Below are 15,389 nucleotides of genomic sequence, written 5' to 3'. Positions count from 1 at the left end.
TGGATGCTAAAATTCTCTTGTTTCGAAGGAATAAAATATCACATCCAATACGTTAGGACATGACCTTTTAAACCCTCGAAACCACAATTGATTCTTGATCTCAAAAGTTCATACATTTGAAAATTACAAAAGGATATCTAACTATTTGGTCCAACAAAAAATCGAAACCCAACACGTTAGGGCACGATCTCTCGGATTTCCAAACATAGAACATTGCCTTGTTTTTAAGAAAACACGCGCGAAATCACGCGCGAAATCATAAAAGGACATTTGGTTGTTTGGTTAAACAGAAAAATCGGAACTCAACACATTAGGACAGGATTTCTCAAATTTTCAAACATAAAACATTGTCTTTGTTTCGAGAAATTTTTAAATAAACAATTATAAAACTAGCTCATAACGTATTTATTTAGCTCATTTGGGATATAAAAGAATGAAACTACTAAAATAGGCCCAAATACGTCGGAGATAAAAGCATGGTATCAAGCACAGAATAACTATATGTGAATACAATATAAAATTACACTATTGAATAAAACAACCTTCCAACCCTTCATATTAAAACGATATTAACAATCAAAGCTTAATGAACCCCTTTTTTCAAAAAATATGTATACTTTATAACATTTACATGGAAAACTAATAAAATATAAAACAAATTTTATGATTTTAACCTACATTATATGCACAAAAATTTAAAAAAAAAACATATGAGAGAATTTGAAGTAAAATATATTATAAAAGGGAGTATTACATGGGTGAGTTTTAAAATAACTATTACATAAAAAGAAGTTCGAAATAAATGAAATTCAAAATATTCAAAAACAAAATATATCGTTTTAAAATCGATAACATACATAAAATGCAAAGCTTACTAGAACTAATACATGTATAAGAATAATAGATGAAAGGGTTAAAAACAAAATATATAATAAAATAGGATCTTTAAAAGAGATAAATTATGTATAAATAAAATATATATATATGTGAATAAATTCGAAAAGATATACATATATATAAAATAATATGAAATCAACAAAATAATGTATAATATAATAGCATATAAAATTATTTAAAATAAATATTAAATAAATTTTGAGAATGAAATGACACGTATAAAGAAATTTTAAAATAGAAATTTTACATAATAGAACTAATAAAGAAAATATATATGAATAAAAGAAATCACAAACTTGAATCAATATAAAGTCAATAAAATAGCTTTAAAAAATTATGATAAGATAATTTCAAAAGAATGGATAATAATATACTTTTAAAAAACATTAAAAAAACATAAATTGGAAAAACTCAATTGAAAAAAAAATAAAACTAAGAAAACAATTTACAAAACAAATAAAATTGCTCAAACATAGTTAAAGATTAGAATGAAATGCGCCTAAATAAGCAGGGACTAAAAATAAAAATGTCCCAACTCACAAAACACAACGTTTAAATAGGGATTAAACCGAAAACGCTGCACAAATCCTAGGGAAAATATAAAAATAAATAAAATGTAATCGGGAATTAAATAATATCAGCGCAGGAAGGGAGGGACTTGTCGCGCAAATAACCCTCAAAGACCCAAAACATGCGGATCTGGCCGAGTCTGGGTCAGGTCATCAGGTCATGCCACTATACGGTGCCGTTTTGACGCTAACATTCACGGCTTAAAACGACATTGTTTTTGAACATATATATACTAAAGTTTGCCCTAAAAATCTATTCGGCTGACTCTCTCAAAAGACCTTCAAAAAATTTTCTCAAACCCCTTTAACCTCTCCTCCTTCTCAGACGACCTGTAGGCTTCATCGGCACCTAATGCACCTCCACCTCCGTCGCGGTTTTAACCAGATCCGCAAGGATCTGTCAACCTTTGAACCGGAGAAGTAAATGTTGGCTAGATTGACTCCAAACAACAGATAAGAAAACCTTTTACTTTTTCTTTTTGCATATTCGTCAGATAAATTCAAAATAAAGGAAGAAATAAAAGAAAAAAAACCAAGAATCCATCAATAAATCACCTTTTTATCTCTCTATATATTCCTTTTTTCATTTGTATGTATCCGTATCTTTTAGACCGATTCTCTTGGCTTTTTATAGCCAAATCGGAATGAAAATTAAATTACAAAAAAATAATTTTCTTTTTCTATTATTTCTCTGCTACTGCTGTGTATTTGCTGTATTTTGTTACTCCTTCTCACAGGTTCGGCTGACGTGGAGATGGTTGTACGAAGGCGCGCGTGGTGGTGCGTGTGGAGGTCTGTGGCGCTGGACTAGCTAGGGTTTGCTGAAAGGTTTTTAGGTTTTGAGCTGGGATTTGGGTTGTTTGTTTGGGTCTGAGGTTGGGTTTATTTTTGGTTTGGGCTCAAGATTTGGGTTTATATTTTATGGACTATAAACAATTTAATTTATATTTTATTTTTTTGTTTGGTTTATTTATTTTTTGTAAATAAATTTAAAGGCCCGAGCAAGATAGGCCTTCTACATGCCAAATCGTAAATCTCCCTTCTCTTCAAAATCCCACCCAAAAAGTTTTATGCAGATGAATGAATGCAAATGTATGAATGTCGATGCACCAGTTCGGAGCAGAATCTCAGATAGGCATTCAGAAACAATCATTTCTAATCAGTCAATCAATTACAAAAACATGCACACTTGTGCACTCAGATTCGATACCTAACATGTTACACTTCAATCACAAAAAGTACATTAATCGAGGTCAGAACAGAGTCGTAATCACCCTAAGTAATCTTAGTCGAAAGGTTGGAACAAATCGATTTGCATTTCAGATCAAGTTGACGTAAATGTAGTATTTGAAGAGTTAGGGCCACACGCCCATGTACTCCGACCGTGTTGAGCCGTCTAGGTCATGTGGGGTCCAAAAGCTCATGTAAGGAGTAGCACACGCTGTTGACATAGGCACACGCCCGTGTGGCGTAGAGGCACGGCCATGGGAGTAGAGGCACGGCCATGGGAGTAGGCCGTGTAACTCACTGTCTAAATGCACTAATTTAAGAAGTAGAGCAGACACGGCCGTCTGAAGGTGTCACACGCCCGTGTGGCAATCAGACACGGCCCTGTGTCCAACAACACACGCCCGTGTGGAATCCTTAGCCCCCAAATTAGCTATGCGGCCGTGTGTCCCGAAACAGACACCCGTGTGAGAACCCTAAAATCTCTAAATCAGTCATACAACCGTGTGACCCCAAAACTCAGAATCCCTATTTATTGAACCCACACACCTATGTGCCCATGAGACACGCTCGTGTGGTTTCCGACAAAAAGCCCCAAATCGACCACACGACCGTGTGCCTCAGCACACGCCCTTGTGGTCGTCGAGGAGGCCATGAAACAACTTCAAGTCAACTTCATTTTTGCTGTTTTCGCCACCGAAACGATCCCAAAACCTCACTGTATCGAAAATGGGTGATTTATCATCACTCCTATCATCTAAAGGCTCAGAAACGAAGGATTAACGCAAAACGCCGTAGGAAAAGGGACTCGCAAATCAAGATACAATCGATTGAAGTAGGAAAGGAAATAAAAACAGAAAGTAGAAGATCAGTTTCAAATCCCACACCTGTTTATTACGATCTGAGATGGAGGCAGAGGAGCGAAAATCCTAAAACCCCAAGTCAGAACCAAAGATTCCCCAAAAATAAAGGAAGAAGGAGAGGAGAAGAGCAGAGAAGAACGTCAAAAAATAACCAAAATAGAAATAAAAAATAAAAATAATCACAATAATCTAATTTATTAACATAAAATTTAATAATTATAATTACTTATAATTATTAACTAGAAAGGAATAAATAAAAAATAAAAAGGTTCTCTAAACGCGTACCCCAACCCAGAACCTCAAGGTACACTAACACTCCACTTATCCACCAGACCAGCAGGCTCATTCTGTCACTAAAGCGCACAACTAATCACTTAAGTGCCACTACCTCACTACCCCTATGCTCAAAACCCAAAACTTCTAGGCCCAAAATTCAGGGCGTTACAGCCAAGTACAGTATCAGCAGCTTATCTGGACTAGGTGGCATTAACACTTGGGCATTGGACAAGTAATGTTTGACCTTGTCGAAAGTCTTTTGACATTCTTCATGCCATACACCTGGATTGTGTTTCTTAAGGAGACCGAATATGGGGTCACATTTTTTAGTTAATTGTGAAATGAATCGAGCGACGTAATTTAATCACCCTAAGAAACCTCAGACCTCCTTTTGAGTGCATGAAAAAGGCAACTCCTGTATAGCCTTGACTTTGTCTAGGTCGATTTTGATCTCGGTTTCACTGACTACAAAACCTAGCAATTTTCTCGACCTAGCCCCGAAGGTACATTTTGCTGGATTGAGCATTAGCTGAAATTTTCTCAACCTCAAGAATAATTTCCTTAGGACTTGTACGTGCTCCATTTCTGTTCAGGATTTTGCAATCATATCGTTGACGTAAACCTCGATTTCTTTGTGCATCATATCATGAAACAAAGTTACCATGGCTATTTGATACGTCGCTCCAGCATTTTTCAATCCGAATGGCATCACTTTATAGCAAAATGTTCCCCACATGGTTACAAATGTGGATTTTTCCATATCTTCATGATGCATCTTAATCTGGTTGTATTCGAAAAAAGCCATCCCTAAAGGAGAATAGTGAATAACCTGCCATGTTGTTCATTAGGTTATCGATATGAGGCAATGAAAAATTGTCCTTTGGGCTGGCTTTATTTAAATCCCTATAGTTTACACACATTCGTACTTTCCCATCTTTCTTAGGGACGGGTACTATATTAGCTACCCACTCTGAGTATTTAACCACTTGTAGGAAACCAGCATCAAATTGATTCTTTATTTTAATAGGATGTTGGGCCTCATCCTTCGGAGTTTCTATTGAACTGGCTTGCATTTTTCTTTTATGGGAAGCCAGTGTACCACGATATCAGTACTTAGCCCAGGCATGTCTTGATATGACCATGTGAAGACATCTTTGAATTCTTGGAGTAACTCAATGAGGTCTCGCTTTATCTCTACGGTGATGCAAGCTCCGATCTTCACCTCTTTCTTTTCTTGTTCATCTCCTAAACTCACAATTTCTACTGGCTCTTTGTGAGGTAGAAACTGTTTCTCCTCTTGTTCTACCATCTTTAACAAATTATGAGATAGGTTATAACTCAATCATCTTCAAAGTCCTAAAGTTCCTCTAGACACATCTTGCTCAAAAGTAGATTCTGAGTCAATAGCAGCGTCACTCATATCATTGATATCTGTAGACCTGTTATAAGAACGAAGGAAGAACCAAAGAACAAATAAATCTAAGAATAATTATTTGTGTTGTATGAGTATCAATAAAATGGAAAGAATAAAAGAATTTTTGCCAAAATAAGACACAAAGATGCATTTTATTGAAATAAAAATAATGGACATATGCCTTTTTCATAAAAAGATGCTTATTGCTCCCAGGCTTAGAGCAATAAGTGTGTTTTGAACATTACTATGAAATGGTCTTAAAAACTACAGGGATCTCCTCTATAGTCTAGTTGTTCAGAACACTCATGGGGATGTGGGGACAAATTCTTAATAGGTTTTTTTTAGTTCCCTTTCCAAACTCTCGATTTTTCAAAGAATTACAACTCTTTGTTATCCATTAGGCTCTATGCTAGAGTTATGAACTCGATGCGCTTTTGGATTTCATGAAACTTATTGCATGCAATGAAATGTAATGTTAATGAATGGAAAAGATGCATGCAAAAAGGCGTTGATTCTAGTTCAATTCCATTAGAACAACTTTACTAGAAAACAAGTTTCTTTACATAAAACGGATACATATACGGTCTCGCCTTCACACTTAAAACCTTAACTTTCCCAAGAAGCAAAGCTAATTCTCGGCCCCGATTCAACTTCGATTCATATTTTAGGCTTTGAACGACTGGGGTCTGTAAGTGGTCAGCCACTTCTTGTACTGGGACCAAAGCTTCGCTCATAACGTGGTCTATATTTCTGACCTGCCCCTCTTAGAGGTTGTCACCTTTCTCTTGTTGCCTTTTCTCGAACCATATTCGTGCGGACGTGTTGTCTTCCACTTTATGTTGTCTTCCACTTTATCAAGAAACCCTTTTTCCATGACAAGCTATCTATTTAGCAACCGAATATGAATCAACACCTTTTTTTTAAAGGTGAAAATGCAATGCAATCATTGCCAAAACAAAACGAAACAAGTCAGTACATTTCATACAAATCTAGAATTTAAAGTAAGAAATAATAAATAGAGCACCTAATCGGGTGACCACTAGAGGTTCGGTATGGTTCTACCTAGGGTAGACTCTTAGGGCTCATTATATGTGGTTCATTTCTAAAGTAAGGGTACCTAAACCAACAGATTCCTTGATCTTCACCCATTTTTGGTTCATACGGACTAAGTTTGATTAGGGGAATACATTTCCCTATGGCTATATAGAGACGAAAATCTCATGAAGACATAGGTATGGATGTATCCCAAAAGCGATCCACTATCCTATACAGATGTGAAGACCTCACAAAGGAATAGTTTCACACTCCTACTTAAGAAGGGAAAAATCAAACAATTATGCAATGCAATATGCAGAAATATACCAAGAGACTCGAACCCATAGAGCAAACATATCGTTTTGTAACAAAATGATGAAGACCATAAAAATGAAGGATGAAATGCAATAAATGGAGCATAACTTTAAATCAAATTATCAATTTTCGACAAAAAGACCAAAAGTAATCAACTCGCGGCTTGACTCTCTTATTTTATCCTTGGTGGAGTTACCAAGCTGTCGAAACCTTTTTTTTTAATCGACTTTTTATTTTAAAATGAAAATGGGAGTCGCCACCAATCAGTTTTAGGAGGTGTGATCGACTCACCTTGTAATTTGATCGTTTTAATAAGAGGTTTGATTGATTAAAACAATGTTTTTCGATCTACAAAAATCTAAAAAATGGGTTCGAGAGTCGGTTACACGCAAGGAAGGATTAACACCCTCGTTATGCCCAAAATTGGTACCTTATTGATTACTTGATGTCTTTAGTGTCGAAAATTGAAATTTTGAAGAGATTTTAAAATACGATCCTTTATTAAGACATTACTTAACTAAATTAATTTTTACGAAAATGAGCTTATTTCAAGTCAATCGAGAAGAAAGGATCATGTCCCTTAAGTTAAGACACAATGCCTTAGATCATCAAGAACAAAAATGAACGCTATTTAATCATCACTTAAATCCCTCTTTTATTTTATTTTAAAGTAAATATTCGACTATCTCGGTTTTAGAAAGAAGCCATATTCCGTAAGTTAAGAACACGACTTTTCTAATTCCAAAATAATGAACATTACTTTGATTTAAAAAATTTCCTTTTCTGTGCCTTATGCAAAGACGAATGCAAATTTAAAATAATGCGTATTTAGCTTATTCAAGCATACTATAAAAACGGATAAGTACATTTAACCACAACTCGTGGCATTGTTATAACAAAATAAAATAAAAAGGGAAACGTATAAAAATAAAACGATGATGTACGAAAAAAATAAAAATACTATACTAGTAAATGACGATGATATAATTATAATAATAAAACACCAATTAACAATGGAAATAATCATATTATAATTACTAATTCTAATACTAATTGAATAATAATATATAAAATTAAAATAAATAAAATAAATAAATAAAATAATAATAATAACAATAATAACAATAATGAGAATAATAATAATAACAAAATGTACAAAATAAAAATATAAAGAACACTATAAACTTCAAATACAAAAAGAATAAAGGAATCAATATAAATAAATACATAAATAAATAAATAAAAACTTTCATGAAAAATTGAAATTAAATAAACCAAGGACTGAATCAGGATGAAAATGAAGATAAAAGTATAAATTATGATAAAACAAGTAAATAAAGACCAAAATGAAAAGCATGAAAACACACAGAGACTAAATGCGAAATAATCCCAACATCTAGGACACATGTCCTTTCTCCAAGAGCTCAGCAAACTGAGGACTTAATTGAAAACGGGGAAAAAATTGAATGGCGAAATTTCTAAAAAGAAAGAATAACGAAATTAGGATTAAATTAAAACAACTCAAAAGATAGAAGGACTAAAGTTTTAAATATCCCCTTTAAGCAAAAACAAGCCGATCTTGCTAAGTCGGGTTAGGTCAGATCGGTTCGGGTCCAAAAACTACGCCGTTTTGGCGTTTGACGAAGCCGTTTTGGGGGTTTATATAAGTAAAAAAAATCAAAAAATTCATTTCAAACCCCAGTTTGAAAAACAATTCTGAAAACCTCTGTTTTTTTTTCTTTCCAAGCCTCATCTCTGGCCCTAGTGCCGGCGAGCCTCTGTTGCGACAGCCACCTGTCGCCGGTGATGGCTTCGTTGTTCCCTATTGCCGGAAAACCTAAAAGCACCTTTTTTCATCCCCCTTTTTGAATAGAACCCAGATCTGGGGTTTAAATCCCCAGAAATTTAACCGACACTCGACCGAAGGAAAAAAACCGAAAAGTTTCGCCTTTCTACGATGAGACCTTTGTCTCGGTGGAAAAAGACCGACGGCGGCGGCGACGATGTATCTCAGGTAAGATTTTTTTACTTTATTATTATTATATATATGTAATAATAGATTCGAAAAAGAAAAATAAAAAATCACCTTTTGAAGTTTCTCAATTTTGTATTTCGATTGCCTTTTTTTTCGTATTCAATTTTTCTTTTTTTTTTTAAAAAAGACCCCTTTTACAATTGGTGTTCAAGCTTTTTTATAACCAGATTACACTATTATTTTTATCTATTTTTCTATTGTTCTTGCCTCTGTTGCGTGTTTGGTTTCTGTCGTTGCAGGTGGTGGTGGACGGTGGCAGACCTCGAGCAATGAGACCGCTGGCGAGGTGGAGGCAGCGGTGCGTAGGCTAGGGTTAAAGTTTCTGTTTCTAAAAAGAAGTTTAGGCTATTGGGTCTGTAACTTTGGGTTAGAATTTTTTTATTTAGGCCATATTGTAAATAGACTATTTTTTTTATTGGACTTTAATATTTTGTTTTATTTATTATTATTTTATTTTTAGGCAAATAAAATTGACCCATTACAACAGAGAATAAGAAAAGATTGAATAATACAATCACATACATTTATTGACGCCTACACGAAAAAAGGACGATTCATAAAATAGGAAATTAAATCCCCACCACTGGCATTATGCTAAAAAGCTACTGAGCATCAGGATACGCCTCGATGATGGAAAACAGTGCAGGGATGTTAATGATTTTATAGTGAGAAAAGCCTCCTCCTCCCAAGATTTTCTTCCATTCTGCCTCTGTTCTCTCCTTACCATTGGTATGTGCAATCATTACGAGGTCCATCACAAATCCAATGTCATCAAACACTCCACTTCCATCTTCTTTCAAAATTATTTCAACAAGTATCACTTTTCCATTCTCTCTTGGTATTGCTTTCTTACAATTCCTTAATATTTTTATGCATTCCTCGTCAGTCCAATCATGCAATATCCACTGCAAATAAAAAACATACAAAAAATTAATATCTAGTTATTTTCTTATAATTAATATTACTTAAAATATGTTGTTAACCATTCTAAATAGTGCTGAAACTTAATTAAAATTTCATGGCATGGCATGATATTAATCTTCTATTACTATTAAGTTGATTATGGTAACCAACGAAAACATATAATTTGCAACCTAAAAGTAATTATCTTAACATTTTCTCCGTTACTTAAAATTTTTTAATTAAAAATCACCCAAAAAAAATCCAACTTTCCTCACCTTGTGGCCTCCTGTCATGTCTGGTTACTTTTTTTATTAAACAAAATTATTTTCTTTATTTAAATCTTTCAAGTAATCGAAATTTGTCCCTATAAATTTATAATCTCTCACTGTAAACTCATTAGATATACTTTCTTCATAACCTTTTAATGTAACTACACTAGTATCATTAAAATTCCTTTAGTAGCACCCACCATAAAAAAAAGTAATTTCATTATTTTAATAATATATATATTTATAATTTTTAAAGGATTAAATTAAAATTTTATTATTTTTAGGGGCTCAAAGTATAATTTTATCTTTATTAATTTAAAATTTAAAAAATTTAAGGGCCTATATAGAAAATTTTCCATTTTAGGTGGATTAAAGTCCCTACCAGCCCCTAGCTACAACCTTATATGATAGGGTATGATTGTATTTTACCCCCGGGTAAATTATTTTTTGTATATTAGATTAAAGAGGAAATTAGTGCTCTTTGTAAAATTTTTATCTATTTGTATTATTAAAAACAGACGTAGTTGACAAAATAACGAGACAGTGACACGTTGTGTGCCATGTGTACATGATGCTGTTATACAAAAATAAAAATAGATAAAATGTTTAACAAAATAATCAATTTGCTCTTTAGTCTAATATACAATGACTAATTTACTTATTTTGTGAGTAGAGAGAAAAAAACACAATCTGACTCCTATTATAAGGATCTTTATGGTACTTTTTCCTAATTAAAATAGTCAATACAAATAGGTTTTTTCAGACTGAAAAATTAATTGGTTTAGACATCAGTTTGAACCAAAAATACTTATATTTGTACTATAGTCAACATTCTCTATAACAACCCTGTTTTTCAGTCAAGGTTTTGTTTGTTATATAGAGGTGGTTGTTATATACTTATAACATGTTATAAAAAGATAATTGTTGTAAACCTATAATAGAATTCATATAATGAATTTCTATCAAATAAAGAAAGTGAGAATTATATTAAAAAAGGAAAGTGATGATCAAATCAACAAAAATTAAAAGATGTATAGCTAATGCATGCATTGTTATTTTTATGCACCTTTTATTTTAGATTCTTCCACATGATTAATTATGAAGTTCATCAATTAACAAGTTCAATTAATTAATATGAGCTATCAATTTAAATTAATTAATTTATCATGAGTTATTAAATTCACCTAATTGATTTATAAGTTTATGATGTTCCCAATTAATAGTAGAATATTTAATTAATAAGAAAACTTAATAGTTTATTGAATAGATATATTTAATTCCACTCATTAGATATTATTTTTATTTAATAAAATATGATTAATAAATTTTTCATCTAAAATTTAAATATTTTGTTAAAATAATAATTTAGTTAAAATCTTTCTTGATTAATGAATTATAATCAATAAGCTTATTTATATGAAATAGTTATAATTTTACTTAAAATTTTAGAAAATATGTTGTTATAAAAAAACTAATTTAATAGAAAATGCTCTTCTAACTGTGATTGTTGCTGTTATACAGATTCAAATAAAATATAAAAATCTATTTTAATAAAAACTTGAACATTATAGTAAATTATTGCTATAGCGGTCAACTTCATGCCACCTATAACCTTTTTTTCGCAATTTATATACTATTTTAGACATTATTTTTTTTAAAAATTTTGTATTTTAGAGTGCCGGAGTGTCATGTAATTTATTTAATCCGACTTTTTTTATTAATTTTTTTATTTTAAAAAATGTATTTAAATTAAGACATCGGTGTACGGTAACTCGCTGCTAGTTTTGGTATTTATTTTTGAGTTGCTTAGGAAAAATATTAAAAATGTTATTTTATTATTTTATTATAAATTATATATTTTTGTAGTATTCCTGTAAAATAATTATATTTTATTAATTAATTATTTTAATTTTAATTTTAAATTATTTATTTAAATTTGTTGATTTGCATGTTTATTTGTAAATCCATACTTAATCCACTATATTTCTCTATTTTTAAAATTATATTTTTAACAAATTATGGTCTAAGTTTAATTTCAATTATTATAAAAATCTTTTACTGTTTTATGGTCTAAGTTTAATTTTATTCGTGTTGAGGGTAATATTTAAGTAAAGCCTTTTTTAAAGGTACAAAGATAAAAAATTATGTAGTCTATAATACAAAAATCTCTATGGTTTTTTTACTATAATTGGACTACTTTGATTTTTTATACCATAAATCGTGTATTTTCACTCTCACAACTACAAGAGATAAAAACAATAATCGTGTTTTCGCAGTTACAATATTTGTAAAAATTTTCTTGATGCTATACTTTATGAAAAATAAATTTAAATTCATAATTTAAAGAAGTACCTTCATAATGACTGCGTCAGCATTTGGAATGGCGTCATGAAACATGTCACCACCAATATGGGAGACTGCATTGTATGTTGGTGCTGTCGAGACGACATGCGGCAAATCAAAATTAACACCTTTGATGTGTGGATATGCTTTGACGATCTCTGATATTAAGCCTCCAATCCCACCTCCAACATCAACCAATGATCCAATGGAGCTCAACCCTTGTTTGTAACTCGACAGGATTACACTAGTGATGACCTTGGATGAACAAGCAAGCCCATTATTAAAAAGCTTGTTCAAATCAGGATCCCTTGATGCTAAATCCCATAGCTCACACCCATAAGCTTTCTTGAAGGCAATGCCACCTTCTTTCACGCATTGGCTGAAGTAGTGCCAAGGAGTCATTTGCCATGGATGGGTATTCATTAATACCATGGGTGCCAGGGTTTGCTCCGAATCATGTAGAAGCCATCTCGATGAGTGAGTTAGGTCGTACAAGAGATCTCCACCGTCTGAAGGATGGACGGTGAAAATCTTTCTGCGAATGAGCAATCTCATTATGCGAGCAAGGGTGGTGATGTCAGGTGAAGCAAGGCCACCATTAATGCATGAAGCTATTTGCGACAAAGTGACAGGGCCACCATTAGAGTGTATTATGTCAGCTATGCGGAGCTCCACGGCAGACTTCAGCGCCATGGAATCTGCGAAGCTGTACATGTAACGCCATATCTCTGCTTGCCCTTGTAGCATTGCTTCATCTAATTCTATTCTTTCCATTGCGTTCGGCCTTTCTCCTAGTTTTCGTGAGATCTCATTTTTCCTAATAATCAGTAAGTAATTTATAATAAAGCGGAGAGGAAGAAAATTGGAGGACTTTTTTATTCAAATATATTTGTAGAATAAGTTAAAACTTTCCGTTTTTTAATCAAAGTCCCTATTCTCAAAATTTCCTTTTTCCCACTAAACAAGTCTTCTTCTTATGTTTTATGTTTGGACTATCAACAGTTTGTGTCAGACCTGCTTATTGATTCATGTCTGTTCTTATTCTTTCTGTCGGCTTTATTATATATTACTTATTTCTAAGAAAGATCAAGGACGATCTCATGGTTGAATTCAAATGAGTTCGAGAACGTTGAAGAACGATCTCATGGTTGAATTCAATTTTTGTTTTTAAACTCTTTTTATTAGAATTGTTTTCTTTTTAAGTAATTAGTTTTCTATCCCATGTTCTCCATGTGTTTTTTTTTAAATTATTATTATTTAATTAACCACATATTAATTAAAATTATTGAAACATATAAACAACTTAAAAACTATACTTCAATTTTTAGAAGATAATATATTTGTAATATATTTATAAGTAATTAGTTTTCTATCCCATGTGTTTTATAAAATTATTATTATTTAAATAACTACATATTAATTAAAATTATTAATGAAATAATTTTTAAAACATATAAACAACCTAAAATATATATTTAAGTTTTTAAAAGATAATATATTTGTAATATTATGCATGTGATTTATAATTTAATTATAGAAAAATTTAAAGATAAAATTATTATAATATATATAATTGATGATTCAAAAAAAAAAGAAAAAATATATATTATATTTAATTTAATTGCCAATAATCTTTTAGCTTAATTGTTGTTCCAATAGGGTCGGAAGCGTGTAAATTATTGTACTAAAAAATCACACAAAGTTCAATTCCCAGGGAAGAGAGGTGGATCACATGGATCTCTTAAATACCAAGTCTTTCCTTAGACAGAATATCCCTTCTATAGTAATTTAATAGCACAATTAAATACTACTATTATACCCTCAAATATTGAAAGAAAAATAGGACAAGAAAGAACACAAGAGTTTTAACGAGGTTCAGTAGATTATACCTACGTCCTCGGGCACTAACACCAGATGATAACTTTACTATCTCCAAAATATTACAAACAAATAGAATTCCTTAAGAATTCTCAAATGGGAGAAGAGAGAAAACTAAGAGAGAAAGATTGGTTGGGATGGTTGAAATGAGAAATGGTTAGGCCTATTTATAGTTGAGGTTCAGGGACTAACTTGCAAATGGCCTAAAAAATTAGGGACCAAAATTGCAATTATCCCATTCAACTTTAAACAACTTGCCTATCACTTTTTTCTTTCGGTGCCACTTGCACCTCCCATTTTTGACTTTTCAACCCCTTTTTAATTTGACTTATCAACAATCTCCACCTTGAAGATTTGATTAGGATAATCACATCTTCACACACTTCCTTCAACTCCCCAAATTCGATAAAGCTATCTTTTGTAGTGCCTCCAAATGCGCTCTCGAGCGCCATACACCTAAAGGTGCTCAAATTCTCAGGATGTTAATCAAGTTCAAACAATGATTAAACTTGATTGTTGTTACCACCTTGGTCATCATATCTGCGGGATTATCTGCTGCCGGAATCTTCTGAAGTAGAATTTTTCCTTTTTCAAAGACTTCCCGCACAAAGTGATATCTTACGTCGATATGCTTGGTTCTTGAATGATAGACTTGATTTTTCGCTAAATGAATAGCACTCTGACTGTCACAATATAGACTAATGTGACTTTGAACAACTCCCAAGTCTTTCAATAATCCATTAAGCCAAATAGCCTCCTTAACAGCTTCTGTAACTGCCATATATTCTGCCTCTGTAGTAGACACAGCTACTGTAGACTGTAAGGTAGACTTCCAACTCACTGGGGCTTTCGCAAGAGTAAACAGATACCCCGTAGTTGAACGACGTTTATCTAAATCACCAGCAAAGTCGGAATCAACATATCCAACTACAAACTGACCAAGTGCTTCATCCTGTTCAAAAATTAAACCAACATCTACGGTTTTTCGAAGATACCGTAGAATCCATTTCACAGCTTGCCAATGTCCTTTTCCAGGATCATGCATATACCTGCTCACAACTCCAACAGCTTGTGAAATGTCAGGCCTCGTACACACCATCGCATACATCAAACTCCCAACTGCATTAGCATATGGGACTTTCGCCATATATTCTCTTTCATCTTCAGTCTTCGGAGATAATTGAGCACTAAGTTTCAAATGAGAAGCAAGTGGGGTACTTACATGTTTTGTGTTTTCATTTACACTAAAACATTGTAATACCTTTTTCAGATATTGCTTCTGATTTAAACAGAGTTTGCCTCTCGGTCTATCTCTACTTATCTCCATGCCGAGAATCTTCTTGGCCTCACCTAGATCTTTCATCT

General features: G+C 32.5%; 1 protein-coding gene and 1 long non-coding RNA gene across 2 annotated transcripts; one reads left to right on the top strand and one right to left on the bottom strand.

The window, feature by feature from the left end:
- The first annotated feature begins 8,318 nt into the window (after positions 1-8,318).
- LOC121220940 (uncharacterized) lies at positions 8,319-9,067 on the top strand. The gene is made up of 2 exons (XR_005918216.1): positions 8,319-8,610; positions 8,871-9,067. It is a non-coding gene; the product is annotated as an uncharacterized lncRNA (long non-coding RNA).
- Positions 9,068-9,132: 65 nt separating this feature from the next.
- Positions 9,133-12,966, bottom strand: LOC107886759 (desmethylxanthohumol 6'-O-methyltransferase). The gene is made up of 2 exons (XM_016810815.2): positions 12,156-12,966; positions 9,133-9,536 (listed from the first exon to the last, which is right to left on the bottom strand). The coding sequence occupies exons 1-2, from the start codon at positions 12,918-12,920 to the stop codon at positions 9,234-9,236; spliced, it is 1,068 nt and encodes a 355-aa protein (XP_016666304.1). The 5' UTR covers positions 12,921-12,966; the 3' UTR covers positions 9,133-9,233.
- Positions 12,967-15,389: the final 2,423 nt, after the last annotated feature.

This window comes from Gossypium hirsutum, chromosome A03, assembly GCF_007990345.1.
Source record: "Gossypium hirsutum isolate 1008001.06 chromosome A03, Gossypium_hirsutum_v2.1, whole genome shotgun sequence".
NCBI classification, from domain to species: Eukaryota; Viridiplantae; Streptophyta; class Magnoliopsida; order Malvales; family Malvaceae; genus Gossypium; species Gossypium hirsutum.
The sequence above is the reverse complement of the archived record's forward strand: the minus strand, read 5'-3'. Positions and strand labels throughout refer to the sequence as shown.

What these genes read in the sequence shown, in the direction of transcription:
- LOC107886759 (XM_016810815.2), bottom strand. Translation starts at nt 12,920, where the DNA reads ATGGAAAGAATAGAATTAGATGAAGCAATGCTACAAGGGCAAGCAGAG. An exon ending in CTGACGCAGTCATTATGAAG is followed by an intron (nt 9,537 to 12,155) that starts GTACTTCTTTAA and finishes TTTTATTTGCAG; the next exon opens with TGGATATTGCATGATTGGAC.